Source organism: Zonotrichia albicollis, chromosome 29, assembly GCF_047830755.1.
Source record: "Zonotrichia albicollis isolate bZonAlb1 chromosome 29, bZonAlb1.hap1, whole genome shotgun sequence".
NCBI lineage: Eukaryota > Metazoa > Chordata > Aves > Passeriformes > Passerellidae > Zonotrichia > Zonotrichia albicollis.
The window spans coordinates 1,226,342-1,243,200 of NC_133847.1; the positions used below are offsets into that span (position 1 = coordinate 1,226,342).

Genomic DNA, 16,859 nt, shown 5'->3' on the forward strand with positions numbered 1-16,859 from the left:
TCACACACGCACTGGTTTTTTTTTGTTTTTTTTTTTTTTCTGGGGCTTTTATTTATTGTGTTTCTTTCTGGTGGTGGTGTGGATTGGTTTTCTTTATTCAGTGGCTTGACATTAGTTTTGTTATTATGAGTAACTGCTCCAAAGACATCAGATGAAGACTGTAAAAGGTTTATGGATGGAAGATAGGAATCCAGACAAAAGTATCTTTAAAATTCTTTACTAGGCTGAAGATGGTCATGCTGTGGCAAAGAAGCAGTTGGAGAAGGAGACACTCATGCGTGTGGACCTGGAAAATCGGTGCCAGAGTTTGCAAGAGGATCTGGACTTCAGGAAGAATGTATTTGAGGAGGTATTATCAATCTAGTAATCTTGCCACTGTCCAAAGTTAATGTAACTTTTAATCAAATTGACTATGATCAACTACTAAGTAGTCCAGGTAAAGAAAATCAGTATTATCCTTCCTATAAATGGGTTGAATAATAAAATAGGTGAAGATTTTTTTTACCTTTTTACATGGTAAATCAGTGGTGGAGTCAGTATGAGAGCCAGGTGATAAGAGTACTGTTCCATGGGCAGATGAACTGGAGCCAGCTGGCCGCTGTGGGAAAGGGAGAATCCTTTTCCCTCTCTCTGGATCTGGTAGCATGGCCCTGCTCTTTACTTACATCAGCTTTGGTTGCTGGACCTGATTATAACCTGTTCTTAATTGACTAGAATAGCATGCAGCTGCCTTGCTTATTGCAGAGGTAATTTTCTGCCTGTTAAGTGAATAGTACTAGTGAAGACCAAAATTTTTGTGATATTGGGACTTGGGAGAGGAAAGCATGACTTTCTCTCTGTACCCAATGCAAAGTGTTATGTCTCTTTATTCCATCTCTGACGGTTCTGCAAGCTCATTCAGTGAGTGGCTGCTGAGCAGTTGCCACATGCTTCTGCTGTTCTTCTGCCCTACTCCAGGTGTGATGCTTGGCTCACTGTTCACCCAACCATTTCAGCCAGATTAACTAGAAACATACTAAAGTTTTTTTGGTTGAGTTTAATTTTTGATGGCTTAGTGGCTGAGTTGATTTACCACAGAATCCAAATGAGTGCTCAGACTGGTTTAAGGGATGGGACAGGGCTGTGTGGCTAAGGACAGGGGACAGGGGCTGGAGCAGGGCAAAGAAACCAACCAGAGAGATCAGCCAGAGATGTACTGACCATTGTCTCACTTCCATGCTCTGGAGTGCTTGGATTGGTACACTGACTGCAGTGACAGATCCTTGTTTGATTGTAGGATCTTAAAATAACTTTTCTTCTTGGGAAGAATGTGTTGCTATTGACCGAAGGCGAAACTAAATGAGACAGCAGAAGCTAATCCTAAAGCTTGCTGTGCTAAAGGGTGTGTTCTTTAGCCATCCCTGAAGCTTTTTGATTCTTGGATGTACCAGTTCAACACATGAAGCAATAAATTGATTTCCTTTACGTTAGTGAATTTATTTGATTTACTGAAGGGTCCAAATCTCCATTAGAATTGAGTCATTGTGATTGGGAGTGTGGCAAGTGAGGCCTGCTTATTCTAGTGGTGTTGAACTGCTGGATCAGCTCAGCCCTTCCCCTGATCCTTTGTAGTCCCCCAGGAAATTCCTTTGGCTTCTGAGCTGTCATTGCCTGCAATTACTGAGAGACTGCTGCTTGCTAGTTTTCTTGGTGTAAAAATTAACCAAAGAAAGAAAAGCTTATTCCATATCACTTCAGAGCACATTGCTGCTAGTAAAAGGACATGTTTCTGGGGATCTATTTTAGATGCAAAGCATTTCTGCAAACAACTAGTAAAGTTGCTTTGAGTATGTGTTAGCCTTATATGACTCCAGTCTAGCAAAACTGAGCCTTGCTTCACTTGCTGTTGTTCCTCATGGCCCTGTTGTAACTTCAGGCCTCCTCCCAGTACTCAGAACCACGCCTTGGTTGTTTGTCCTGCCCTGAAGGAAGAAATTGTTTTTCTCATACCACACATTCAGACCTGGCCAGATCTCTGCACAAATAAGTGCATGAGTAAGCCTTAACTTACTAGTTTGCAACCAGTGTTCTTAAGCACAGGAAACTCACGCATTTCTAAAAATGTAACTTTCTTAGTGCAAACTCTGATCATAAAAAATTATGTCTTCAGGATTGCTTGGATTGCTGCTTTATTAATGCTGTAATCAAAATCTAATAAGAAAGGGTCATCAAGTATATAGAACGTAGATGGGACCCACATGTGCTTAAGAGTGAAATTTGAAGATGCAGTTTTTCTCTAGAATTTTTTAAAATATATAAGTGGTGTTCATTTTCATCTGATTCCTTGTAGACTGCTATTGTAATGTCAGGCTGTATATTGAGAAGGACAGGGTTTGTAGCAAAGCAGTGAAACAGCCCCTTACTTAGTATATGGCTATTTTTGAAGCTGGTGTTAAGTTGGATCACTTTTAAAAATTACATCCTGACAAATGAGAACGCTAACTTGAATCTGTTACTGCATGCAGCAATTCCCAGGCTTAAATGCCTGTAGTACTGTAGCTCCATTAGGCTAAATAGTTAGTACTGCAGTAGTTAAATGTTGTCTGAATGTAACTTCTTGTACTGTTTACCTTAGTGTGGGAATTTGTCTCTTTTCTTTTGTGTGTATGTAGGAAATAAGGGAAACAAGAAAACGACATGAACATCGTTTGATTGAGGTGGACACAAGCCGCCAGCTGGAGTATGAATCCAAAATGACTCAGGCTCTGGAGGATCTGCGAAATCAGCATGATGAACAAGTCAAACTGTATAAGATGGAGCTGGAGCAGACATATCAGGCTAAGGTAACAACTGCTGTCCACAGCACTGTCAGACTGGAAGCCCAGTTTGTGAGATAAAAGCCACTTCTACCAGCTCTACTGGTCTTAAGGAGATGAGTAACTATAATTTGAGGAAATTTTGTCCAAATGTTCAAATGCTTTCCCTGGGACTCGTGTGCAGGTGCGTTTCCAGGGAGGTTATAGCCAGAGGTAATAGCAAGCAATAGCTTTAGCCAAGAGAGGTCAGTTAGTGAGAAAACATGTGGGGCTGTTGTTGGGCTCTGCAGAAAACACAGTGGGAATAGTGGATGTCTAGGTTAAACATCCACTATTCTGATTAGACAGTGTCTTTTGCTATAAGGGTTCTTTTTTTACATCAGTAGATCCAGTTTTTCTTCACAAATGGAGGGGGTGGGGAAAACTTGCAATATGTGAAATCATTGTGCATAAGAAGCTGGAGGGGGGATTGGAGAGCTTGGAAGTGAGTGTGTCTCAGTATGGGCTTTTGCTTGGATACAGTGAGCTTGCAAACTAATTCAGACACACTGGAAGGGGCTTCTTATCTAAGAGTGCATTGTCACTTTGCTCTTACTGTGGCCATTGCAGTGTTCTTAATCATGTGCCAGTGCACTTTTAAATATGTCCAAGCCTTGCAACATTTCAATGATCTAAGGTAGTTCTGGACTGGAAAATTACTAGATGCAGCTGTGAAATCTATGGTGGCAGGGAAACTTCAGACAAGATATCAGACCTTTCTTGACCAGCTTTGGTGATGAAAATCATGGTATGTAATTTGGAAATCATAGAATCAGAGTGATTTGGGCTAGAAAGGACCTTTAAAAGCCATCTAGTCCAGCCCCCTGCCTTGAAGAGGAACATGTTTAAACTAGACCAGATTGCTCAGAGCCCATCCTGGCAATTCTGGCTGTTGAAAGTACTTGTCAGTAGTTGCAGCCACTTCTTGTTCTCTTGTGCTGGAAGAATGATGGTACTACTAACATTGTTCTCTCCCACCCTTCACTGAGACTCCCTTTGACTTCTTTGAGTTGATGATTTGGTTTAAGAAATACTGATCTACAAATATTAAACTATTACTTATGGCAGCAACCATATAGATAATAGATACTAAAACCCCTAAATTAAAATTAAAACCCCCAACACAGGTGGCAGGGTTGAAATTATTCAGAGAACTCTGGAACATGTAAGGAGCTATTTGGATTGACTTGCCACAGTCTGAAGGAGATCCAGGATAGAAGATGTTTAGTACGAAAAAAAAAAAAATAAAAAGGATGCATAGAAAAAAAATAAAAAGGAAGACTTAGAGAATGAAAAAGTGACAAGCTTTGAACAGGGGAATGAACAAATTAAGCTGCTTTTTCCCTGCATAAAGGTGATTGTTATGGATGAAGTTGGAGTATGGAGTGAAAGGGGTTTAGCTGTGAACTTAATTTTGTGATTTCTAAAGAAGGACATGTCCCTGTTAGAGAGCCAAAGCTGGGGAGGAATATGATGTCAAAGCAAATCACTAGGTTTAGCTACTGAGCAGCTTCAGGATGAGATGGTCTTGGGTAAAAGCACACATCTTGCACAGGGCAGATGTGGAGTGGCTGGAGAAAGTCCAAAGGAGGCCCTAAAAATGATCCTGAGGACTGTAGCACCTCTTATGGAGAGAGCTGGAGTGTTCACCTTGGACAAGAGAACTCTCCAGGGACATCTTATTTGAATGTGACTTTTGAATACTTAAAAAGGGCTTCTAAGAAAGATCATTATGATCTGTGATAACAAGCAATAGAAATCCTAAATATGAGTACTTGGCACTATGCCAGCATGACTGTAAGGTAGTGAATGGTTGTCAGACTTCAATTATTTTTTAATTTTAAAATTTACAAGAAGTAATGGAGTGTGTAGTTGAAGTTGCTTCAAAATCTGTAGCCTAAAGAAGGCTCTGTGTGTGCTGCTCAGAACCTAGTGAACAGCAGAGCTAGTGAAGATTGATTTTATAAACCTTTGTGCTGTGTGGCTAAAGAACATCTGCCTGTAACTGTTCTTAGAATTAGATTGGTTTAGTTTTTGAGTGGATTCCGTGGTGTGGCAAAATTGTCGAAGTCCAGCTCTAAAGCATGCAAAAGATGGTTTTTCTTGCTCTCTGCTTTCATGAAATTTACCATGTAAGAGTTGTGGTTTTGCTCTCTCTGTTTTGGTTAAAATTAACCACTAGAAATTAAGCTTGTTCACTAGGTGAATTTAACAAAAAATTAAAACCAAATCATATATTGGCAACTATTACAAAAAGAGAATAAAACCAAACCCATGGTTTTGCCTCTGGGACAGGATGTCACCTGGAGTGCTGTGAGTAGTTTTATTGCTTCTTGCAAAGGTACTATAGAGTTGACAGAGACAATTTAGAGTGGGAAACAAGTCATGCATGAGAAAATTTTAAGTAAAACTTCACCTGGAAAAGAGATACATTGAGAGAAGTGAAGGATACAGTGGATGTCTGTAAAGGGATAAATAGCATGGGGGAAGGTAAATGAGGAGTGATTGGTTTTTTTTCAGTAGGAGCAAGGATGGTGAATGTCCAGATAGAGAAGAAACAGAAAGTATTGTTCTTTAATGTAGAGCTAAACTCATTGCCCCAAAAATTCAAAAAGCAGAGACAAATTCCTGCCTGAGAAATCCACTGAGAGATAGTAAGCAGTAAAATACTGTCCCTGACTGAGGAAGTCCCTGAGTTGCCTATAGCCAGCAGAGACATAATACGTGTGAAATATCTCATCGAGTTACTCTCTGGGCATCCAGGGAACTGTTGGACCAGGACAGGAATTAGGTAGGCAGCCTTTGCTGTCACCCAGTGTGATTTGCCTTAGGACAAACAAGCAGAGCACATGGTCAGTTTTTTAGAAACTAAGGTTGCTTGTATAATGGAAGGGCTAATAGAGTATTTTTTTAACAGCATAAGCAAATCCTGAAATACGTTTTCCTTCGGTCCTTAGGGCATTCCTAAATGTTATGCAGTTCCTATCCTAAACTTACCAGACCAAAATTTAAAATTTTCTGAATTTAAATAGTTGCTACTTTTTTACCAAAAGGATATTTCAGGATTTCTAACTCAGCACAAGTGAGCTGTATAAAACTCTCTTTCCAGCTGGAGAATGCCAAATTGTCCTCTGACCAAAATGACAAAGCTGCTGGTGCAGCTCGAGAGGAGCTGAAGGAGGCTCGCATGAGGATAGAAGCTCTCAGCTACCAACTTTCTGGTCTTCAGAAACAGGTAAAGGGACTAAATTGGCTTTTATCTCAAATACACAGCTGTTTTGTGTGAATCTATTAGCATTTCTGACCCTTCATATTTTCTGAATTTTGCACAGAGAAATCTTTGTTATGTTCAAAGATTTGAACATCGCAAGGGAGGGAGAAGGGTTTTAACTTTTTGAGTGGACCTGCATGGATGCCAGGTGGGCTTTTTCTTGTTCTGTGTGCCTAGGCCAGTGCAGCAGAAGATCGCATTCGGGAGCTGGAGGAAATGATGGCTGGCGAGCGGGAGAAGTTTAGGAAGATGCTGGATGCAAAGGAGAAGGAAATGACAGACATGAGGGACCAGATGCAGCTTCAGCTTACGGAGTACCAAGAACTGCTTGATGTTAAATTAGCACTGGACATGGAGATCAGTGCTTACCGAAAACTCCTGGAAGGAGAAGAGGAAAGGTGTGTAAAGATTCCACTTTCTTTTCTAAGGACTCTCAAGTGTTATTTTCATTTCTTGCCCTTATTTTTTTACCACTTGAACAGGAATGCCCAGATTACCTTTAACTGAAATTATATTGGCTTCACACCACAATGTTGTTGCATGGAACACTTGTTCTCAATTGAACACTGTCCTTATTTTGGGTTTTTGTAATGGTCTTGGAGTACAGTGAAATATATCATTCTGTGCTTGGTCTTCATATCATCTTTTTACTTAAATGCTTGTACTTCTATGGTTTGAAATCATGGGGCCCGAGAATAGTGTGTTCAGTAGTAGCTGTACTGGAGGGAGGGATTAAGGGATCACTGTTGCTGTCAGTAGCACTGCTTTCCATGTCACATGGTCATACTGCCAGAACATTCCTCAGGGATGGGTAGCTCCCTCTTCCTCATGTGTGCAGTCCTCTTGACATACAGAGTGATGATACTGTCAGCCTTGGAACATATTACAGTCTGGTTACTTGAGGATATTGTAGCTTTGTATTTCTCTGGGTGAGTTAATTAAGATGCTTTCTTGGTTGTGTTAAGGTTGAAGCTCTCTCCAAGTCCCTCCTCCCGTGTCACAGTCTCTCGGGCTACCTCCAGCAGCAGCAGCAGCAGCACTTCACTTGTTCGCTCTTCCCGAGGCAAGAGAAAACGAATTGAAGCAGAGGAGCTCTCTGGCAGTGGAACTAGTGGGATCGGCACTGGAAGCATCAGTGGCAGCAGCAGCAGCAGTAGCTTTCAAATGTCCCAGCAAGCTTCAGCTACAGGAAGTATCAGCATAGAAGAGATAGACCTGGAGGGCAAGTATGTTCAGCTTAAGAACAACTCGGAGAAGGTGAGCATCAGCAGAACTCACAGAAAACAAGCAGGAGCTGAATTAGGCTACACAGCCCATTGCAGCATGAATAGGGGCGGCCGTGTGGGGAGCTGGAAGCAGCATCTCAGGGTGCAGCGTCCTGCAGGAATTAATGGGGGCTTTGAAACGTTGAACATAATGGTGGGCTAACATGCTGCAGGAAGAGAATACAATCTGTGTCCCAGATGTGTGCTGGGACATTGCTCACAGAAACAGCCTGCTGTCTAGCAGAACTTTGTTGTGTGAAGTGGTTATCTTTTAATATTTTACTGAATGACCTTATGGGGTTTACACTTTAGACTCTGACTGGATGTAGGCAAATATTTTCAAGGGAGAATGCAAATGCCTAACAACCATATAAATAAATTTATATTCCCATTATTTTAATAACAAAGACCTAGATTCTGATGCCTGTTTGTTCTGTTTTGTTCACTCTGAATAACTTTCTGACTCTCTCCATTAGGATCAGTCTTTGGGTAACTGGAGACTGAAAAGACAAATTGGAGATGGAGATGAAATTGCTTACAAATTTACTCCTAAGTATGTCCTCAGAGCTGGGCAGACTGTTACAGTAAGTTGTATTTACAGTATGTCAACAACATATTCTTCTGTTCATGCTGTGGCAATTGGAAATCTTGAAGTCTGGTACAACCTGAATTGGTTTCATGGGTCTCACTCTAGAGGAGCAGGATTTAAGTTATAAAAATGCAAAATAAAAAATTTATTTCTATATTAGTACTTCAGTATTTATGACCATTTCTTTGGACAGTAGAAAGTTGAAGAAAAAGGTACTTTGGGGGATTAGTCAAGAGCTATTTGTTTCCAAACACCTTTGCCCAGGTTCAGAGCCCTAGTCCTGCTCAACCTCTTAAAGAATTGGGAACAGTTCAGAGCATTCATCCAGACTGTAGTTAAGACTGGAGATTGTCAGCATTAACTGTAATTAATGCTGTAGAACAGCTGCTTTTCAATAATTTTGCATTTTATTTTCAGTCTGCAACAGATGTTCTTTTATGAAGAAACAAATGTATCTTTTAATCACTTGCAGCTATTTCTACTTAAGTATCAATTGTTCAGATACATATAAAAGATTTAAGTTGATGCACTACATGCTGCTTTTTGCCTTGGCTCCATACAGTATGGTTATTGAGACAGTGGAAGGAGAAATCTGTTCAGAAAAGAATTCATGACTGCAATATTAGATTTTTTTAATACCTTACTAGAAGTAATAGTGTAGTTAAAAGTAGGGTAAAACTGCCATTGGAATTCAGAAAAGAAACCTAGTATGTAGAGAGAAGTAGGAGAATTAGGGGGATATGTATATTTAAAAGAAAAAATTGGATAAACAGCTAATTACCGATTGTCATTCTCTCTAGATCTGGGGTGCAGATGCAGGTGTATCTCACAGCCCCCCTTCTGTTCTCGTGTGGAAGAATCAAGGCAGCTGGGGCACTGGTGGAAATATCCGCACTTACCTCGTCAACTCTGAAGGAGAGGTAGGCTGTCCACAGGTTGGGTTATCTCCCAAACTCTTAATTTCAGAGTGGGGTGACATGACACAATGACAAAACCCTGACTGTAAGATCTCCGCTGTTGTCTTCTAATATGACAGTTTATAACACTGACACAATTACATATTATTTATGTACATATCTGTTATTTTGGGGATATTTTTGAAAACTGTGACCATCATGGTTATGCCCATAGACACTTTTTTCCTATTTTAGAAGAATACCCTGCTAGTAATTTGTTTGGAATTTGAGTATGTACTTTCAGAAGAGACAAAGAAAAGAAGCATTTCTACCAATTCACAGTTCCATTATATAGTCCCTATGTTTTGAGGTGCAATATAAATATGAATGTAGGAAGATAACTGTTCTTTCCATGTTAGAAGCATATCATAAGTTGTCATTTGGCAGAGGTTCCTTAGCATTCTGCGTTTTCCTACACCTGCCCACAGTTAATTTTTTAAAAATCATCTCTGCAGATGACTTTTGCAAGGGAGAATTGTGTCTTGGCTGTTACTCATAACCATTATTCCAGCAATCTGATAGCAGTAGGAAAAGGAAACAGACCACAGTCGTATCAGTTTTTGTGTTGCCTTTCTTGCTAGCAGTTTTCTGGAAGAATGTGTTGGGCAGGATGAGGTAGGAGGGGGGTAATTTGTACAGATAGAAAGCTAATGCTCTCCGTATTCAATCTGTGTGGTCAAACTAGTATCTGAAAAAGTTTCAAATCCATGTCTGTTTTCACTATAGTTACCTTTAGTATCCCTGCTTAGGAGTGTATGTTAAGGGCAACTTTTTCCACAATTACAGATTTTCATCTGTGATTTCCATGCTGCAAGTAGACAGAAAAATTTCTTACTATTTATAAGTGTTAAAAATAATTTAGCAATAAAGGAAGCTTCCTGGGGTTTTAGAATTTTCTTTAATGCCTGACTTGTAAAACTATGCTGAAAACCAACATATGCAGTTAACATTGAATATTTATTAGAAACTGGGAATATTCTTTATGTTGTGTAATCATACTGAGAAAGTTTGGTTTTTCACATTACACTGTATCTCAGACAGCTCCTACCTGTTTCTGCTGTGACCTTGTGTAAAGTTGACTACAATCGCCTGCAACATGTCTACTTCCTCTTAAATCCCAGGGTAATGAAAAAAAAAATCAAGTGGCTGAATTACATTACTATGCCTTTTAATGCACAGAAATAGGAATGATGTGGCTTGCAGGATATTGCTGGTATTTGCTTGCATAGCTAGTGGTTGAGTCTAGGCCAAATTGCTTTAAACTCTCCAAAATTCAATAAGGATATTATATTGATGATATGGCAAAAACTTAACAGATAGATAAAGACTCCTGGCCATCTCCTTATCTGTCATTTTGCGTAGGAAGTTGCAGTGAGAAGCGTTACTAAATCAGTAGTTGTGCGAGAGAATGAAGAGGAAGAAGACGAAGCAGAATATGGAGAGGAAGACCTTTTCAACCAACAGGTAATCAGATGCAGACCAGATGTTTAACTTGTGCCTCATTAGTTGGATCAATCCAGCATAAGATTTAGCGGGGGAATTCCCCTTCAACTTCTGCTAACTCTGAGCTTCCCGGTCCTTTCTTCCTTTCTTCCGATGGTTGCTTGCAGCATTGCAGTGCCCCAGGAGAGGACAAAGTGAGCCGTGCTGCCAGGAGTTACTGCTGGGATCCGTCCTTGCACAGCTCAGGCAGTGGCTGATGCCACCTTAGGGTATCTGTGCTTCACAGTTTGAGCATTAGCAGGCAGTGTTCCTCCCAGTATCTGCTGCTCTGTGCAGCAGAGCTGGGGCATTCTTGCTGGAAGCAGCCTATTAGCAGATAACCACTGAAAACCAGGAATGGGGATGCTTCTCTTGCTGCAAGCTTCAGCTTATTGGTTTATTTTCTGACACTATATAGCTTCTGCACCTGAAAAAAACTTGGTTTTTCATAATAATACCACCTGTATGTTTTGATAACCTTCAGCTTAATAATGTGAAATAAGCAACCAGGAGTTGACAGAACAAAAAAAGGAGAAGGATATATAGGTGACACCAGAAAATATTTTAAATTTGAAACCTAAGGGATTTGTTCTTCTGATCAATGAGCATCAGTAGGTCTTTTAACAAATAACCCATTCTGCGCAGGTTTGCAGGTGAGTTCTCAAAGCTTTTCTGGTCCCAAAGATTAAGCAGTGTATTTGTAGTATAAAACAACTGATTTTTCTTACCCAAAAAAGCAGCTATATAGCAGAGATCGCTTCAAACCAAATCAGCATTTGAAATACAGGAACTTGCTGGTCTCGAGCTAATGACATCACAACTTTCATTTGTCATCTGTATCACTGTTGGAAATATGTCAACCCATTGCAGGAGACCACAACCAGAGGAGCAGGGTGTCAGTCCTGGCAGCAGACCAGGGCATGTACTTTACTTCCTCTTATGTAGTGATGTTCCCTTAATGTAACTAAACTACTAAAAAATGCTTTTGGCAACTGAGATGATAACCAGAGTCTAGGCTTGCAGTCTGCATAGCTGGTAAGAACTGAATTCAACTCTGTCTATTCTTTTTTAGGGTGATCCCAGAACAACCTCTAGAGGATGCTCAGTGATGTGAAGAAAGAAGAAAGAAACTATTATTTACGCTTTTCCCTCTTCATTTATTTCCTTTTATTTTTGCTATTTTTTCCTTCCAGAGCCACTGAAAACTATTTTTATATGCATCACCTGATTTCTTTGACGTTTACTCCTTGGTACATTTTTATAAAAAAAATTCAAAAAAACTTTACTGAACAAAATTGCCAGGATTTTTAATAGATTTCTTTATTTTTCCCTCTTTGTTGAAACACTGTATTGGAATACAATATTTTTCCCCATACAGAATTTAAAGTCCTACATAAAAACCTAAAGCAGAAAAGAGATTTTAGCCAAAATGAGATGAGACTCCTTGAGTGTAAGGTAAATCAATAATTAATATATAATCAGTATAATACCCCCAGAAAAAAAGTTTCATGAAGTGTATTCATTTACAGGGCCCTGGGAGAGATTCACAGAGTGTTTCCTCAACAGTTGTAGAAAAGCTAGCATTTTGCCTGGTATCCTCAGCAATTCCCAGCTTAGGAAGATTAGACTATAGATTCATTCAAAGTGCTGCTCCATGATTGCAATGATGGGGGAAACTTAATTTTAGGCATTTTTGACTCAGGACCTTGCCATTGTGTCTTTCTCCAAGGTTTGACAGCCTAATGGTAAAACATCTGGGTCTGTCACACCTGAGCTCCATGTCATCATTTCAGAAGCTGAATGGTGGGTTCTGCTTCCTGAATACACACACCATCCTAAGCTGGAAGTGTCAAACCCAGAGGTCGAACTGTTTGATTTTTAGGGGATTTTGCCATTGTCACAAGTTAAATCATGGACACAAATTGTGATATTCAGTATTTATAATTTAATCCTTTTGACACATTCAGCTTTAAAAATATTTGATTAAGATTTTAGAAGTAAAACATATTTATACTTTTGGCAGTGATAAATATTGGGGATTTTAAAGGTTATCCAATGTAAATGTTGACCTTTTTAATCAGAGCTTGATATAGCTTGTTCATACTTCTGTTAGGTTCAAAGGGGCATTGTCAGGTATCCCAAGGAGCAATATTTGCAAAATAGAGCAGAAATAGTTGAATGACTTTTAAACAGTTCAAAGGAACTGCCTCTGTTAAGGATGTGAGCAACGCAGCATTCAAGTGCTCAAGGCAAAGTCTAACAAGGAGTGAAGGGAGAATAATGTTTTTTATAAAAAATGTGCTGTATGGGTAGCAGGTGATTTTTATTTTAAGAGAACGCATTTTTTACCTGATAGTGTCCATTTAGGTCCATTTCTGCTGCTGCATTTCTCTGGAGATAACTCAGTCCCATAATCTTTAAGCACGAGGAAAAATACTTGACTGCTCCAAAGAATGCAAATGTTATTTCAACTACTAGTTGAAAAACAAACTTAGTAGTTTGGATAAAAAATTTGGACACCATTTGATTTCAGCATAGAATCCTGTTGTTACCTGCACTCTTGAACTCTGATCTTGTCATTCAAAATGTTAAAACTCATCAGACAAGTGACAAGGTTTGGATGTTTTCGGTGGCTTTTGGACATTATGTTCTCTGAACAGTATCGTGACTGACAGATATAACCTAGAAAGTCGGTTTAGTGGCTCGGATTGATGGCTTTGTTATGCAAGCAGGGTGGGAACAAAAGGGGCTTTAAGCTTCAGGATTTATTTTGTCATTTAAAAATAAAGATGCTACTTTTCTTTCCTTGAGTGGGATAACTGAGTTGCTGAAGTTAAGCTAATAGACATTTAGAATTATGTTTTAATCCATTATCAGAAGACCCATTACAAAAAACCAGGATAAAGATTCGGCTGTTTGGGCTGATGGGATAACTGAATTGATGTACTTGGCCATCTTTCTGATGTAATTTTCCCACTCTGCTTGTGTAGAAGGTTAAATATGTAGTAAATCATGTCTCTCTCTCTCTGTAAGATATATCTAGTGAAATTATGTTTCTCAGACATACTGTTACAATTACCATTTCTAAATTCATTGTTATGCAAATGAATGCAATCAATGTAGAGTTATTTTTGCAACACACCTTCCAACCACTGGACACCATTTCCCTTTTCTGACCCACAGCTTCTATAAGATACTGACATAGCGTTTGAGGGCTTTTTTGCTTTTTCCCTAAAGATCTGTATTTATTTTTTTTTTACATGGGCCAGTTTTCAGACTGCTTATTCCTTTAAGATTGTCCTGTAAATTTAAGATTATTTTGTGATCCTAAATACTAAAGTAATGAATGTGTAGTTAATTTACTTTTTTTTTCTGTGGTTTTGGGGTTGTTTGTTTCCTGTAAAGAATGGCCTCAGAAAGGCAGCTCTAATGAAGAAAAACCTCTTGCTACCTGAGCCATGGTTTTCCTAGCAGCTACTGTATGAGGAATATGTCTTCTTGTAGCCTTAAGAACTGGTGCTTGCAGATTGCTTGTAATGAGCACTGTGCCCTTGAGTAACAGTCTGCAGAATATGTCCTTAGAATTGGAACTGTATCCTTTAACTATAGAAACAGTTTATTTGATTCTTTGGGAGCATGCTTAGGTATATACAGGTCACATAAACCTGTGATAGACACTGTGGGAAAAGCCAAGTCTGAATGTGGATAATTCTGTTAACATAGTGCTTTTTAATAGGCTACTGCAAATATGATAAATAACTCCTGGCTGTAAATTACAAGTCACATAAGAACTACTGTATTCCATGTACTTTGTTTTTTGTGTTGCCTTCTCCAGACACCATCCCAGCCTCTTGCTTTTGATGCTGAGCTTAAGTCTTAATAGTGCTGTTCCAGCCAGACTGGGAGGCACTTTTGTGGCTTTACCAACCCAAAAAGCATTGTTTCTTCTTTTTATTTCTGTCTTTCCAAGATTTCTTTCCATTTTCAGGACATTTAAAGTTTTTTGTTCATACAAAATCCAGTGTTTCATTGCCCCCTTTTTCTCTTTGATCCTGTATATGAACCAGTCTTGACGAAATTAGAAGGGTGGACAGCAGTTTTACTTCAGTGCTGGTACCTGGCATAAAGCTTGAAGGAGAAATAGATTTGACTTGTCTGGAGAAAAATGATTTTAAGGTGTCTCTGATGAGGGAAATGAAGCTTTTATCAGAGTAGTTACTTAAGCGTAACTTATCAATATGGATGTTCTTAATCCAGAAATATAATCTTACTCTGAATGAAATAGTAAATAGTTTTTCCTATGTGTAGCTCATAACAGAATATCATATAAAATACAGTAAGCACATCCTGCTTCCTCCTAAGCTCATGCCACATGAAAATGCTTGTCTCAGAACAAGTCCCTCTATTTGCAGACCTGTCAGGGAATGTGGTACCTTCTGGAGTGAATTGTGGCCTCAGAGTCCCTGGCATTTCATGCCATTTTTTTCTCCCTTGCTTCTGCATTTGTTCCTTTAACTGTTGCATTGCAGTGACATACTCCAAGGAGTGGAGTGGCTGGGATTCCCTTGTTCCTGCACATCCATATTTCCTGTGATTCCTTTGCTGCCACACAGGTGTATTCCTGTTCCCTTTGTTGCTTCACAGCTCTATTTCTCAGCAGGTCTCTTTATGCCTACATGGGGCTCCAGCTTGGCTCTGACAGAACCCATCATTTGCACTGAGATGTTGCTCACTTGCCTTCAGCTCTGTGTTACCATTAGATGGGCAGTTGGCTGCATAGTCTGTGTTTGCAGCAGGAACCAAAAGTCTCAGGAAGAATATAAATATCTGCTTCCTGTGATGTAAAAGCCAGCTGAGTGTGTAAGCTGACAGTAGTGTGGGAATTGTACTGCAATGTGAAAGGAGATCACTGTGTGGTGTCTGTCCTCAAGCAATGGGACACTTCAGTTCAGGGATCTTACTGGGTTTTTATACACCCTTTTTCTTTTTTATGCTCATGCTGTATAAAGGCCCTTTAACTGCAGCCTTAACAGAGGTTGCAGGTTAGAAGTGACCTGTAAAAATCCTCTCTACACCCCAGGACCTTGTAGAATCTGTTACTTAATGCGCATCAGAAAGGTTTTGATGCTGCAGGAAAACATGCATGCTGTATGTTCTAGATCTCTTGTAGCCACTTCTCTCATGTCTTCACTGTTAAACCATTCTATCTCTTTTTTCTGTATCTTCTTTTGAAAGTCTTATCTCTAAACAAAGGCATATCCATATTTGATCCTGCATTTTACTGACACTGTTGGGTCCAAACTCTGTGTGAGCAAAGCCTTGTGAACCAGTGAGCGGAAGGTGAGGTAGTGATTGCATTTTTCAAAGCACTGTTTTAGCTGAATGTCAGGACAAATTATATTGGAGAGATTGTTTTCTCATTATATTGGCCTGGGAAACAGAATTTTTATTTGCCCTTCAATATGCTTAGCTTTAAACCAGTTAAAAATTATTTAAAGGTGTTTGTTGGTTTTTTTATACAAGATTATATTTACATGCAATTATTATTTGTAAACGTAATTCTTTTCTTGAAATGCTAAGGTCTAGAGTAAAAAAGATGCAAAAGCCTCCATTCAGAATAGCACAAGTAGTGAATTGACTTGGAGTTCCAGAAAAGATATTGTTTACTGAACTTCCAGATTTATTGTTAGCTATTACTGAAGTGACAAGTCCATCTTGGTAAGGCAGATGTTACTATATATTCAGATATCCAGATCATTACACTAAAATTACAAGCAGTAATCTATTTTGAGCAAGTTTAAGCCAAAATGCTTTCCATTTGGGCACAAAATACAGTTGATCTCTTATTTTCATAGCAGTGATGCCTGGTGACTTGAATTGTGATTTTTATTTTTAAAATTTTTAAACAAAATTTTGATTTAAACAGGTCTGGCTTGAGGGTACTAAAGTAACCACCTCCAGTCAGCTGCTGTGGATGAGTTTTTGGAAGGTTCAAGTTTTTTAAATAGGGAATTATGAAAAAGGCTGTTAACAGAAACACAAAGACAAAACAATGAAAGTGTTCACTTGAAAGTTAGAAAAACTACATCATGACCTAGACTTTATCATTTCAAAGTGGTTTGTTTTTTTCTTTTTAGAATATGCATGCCAAATGTCTTGTCTTTTTCAATGATTTGTAATATACATTTTATGACTGGAAACTTTTTGTACAACACACTCAAATAAATGTTTTGCATTTTATTGGTTTCCTTCTGTCTATTACCCAACACACAGGTAATGTGGGTTATTTGAGATGATTCATCCAAGGAGGCCTTTAAGTGTGGAGAGAGGACACAAAGAGCTGCTGTCCTCGCTCCTAACAGTGATCAGCTGAATTGTGTTTCTGCAGGGATCGTGGGCTGTGTCAACAGTTAAACTGCTTTCCTTAAACGTGATGGAATGCTGGTGGAACCTGCTGTCCTC

At 39.1% G+C, this 16,859-nt stretch overlaps 1 protein-coding gene across 1 annotated transcript in view; it reads left to right on the forward strand.

Annotated features, from left to right (window-relative positions):
- LMNB2 (lamin B2) overlaps window positions 1-16,637 on the forward strand; it is a 37,003-nt gene extending 20,366 nt beyond the window's left edge. Inside the window, exons 4-12 of the mRNA XM_074528722.1 lie at window positions 224-349; window positions 2,652-2,822; window positions 5,944-6,069; window positions 6,283-6,503; window positions 7,071-7,362; window positions 7,847-7,954; window positions 8,760-8,879; window positions 10,278-10,379; window positions 11,470-16,637. Of these exons, the coding sequence (XP_074384823.1) occupies window positions 224-349; window positions 2,652-2,822; window positions 5,944-6,069; window positions 6,283-6,503; window positions 7,071-7,362; window positions 7,847-7,954; window positions 8,760-8,879; window positions 10,278-10,379; window positions 11,470-11,511 (1,308 nt within the window). The 3' untranslated portion in view covers window positions 11,512-16,637. The remainder of the gene's footprint in view (window positions 1-223; window positions 350-2,651; window positions 2,823-5,943; window positions 6,070-6,282; window positions 6,504-7,070; window positions 7,363-7,846; window positions 7,955-8,759; window positions 8,880-10,277; window positions 10,380-11,469) is intronic.
- Window positions 16,638-16,859: the final 222 nt, after the last annotated feature.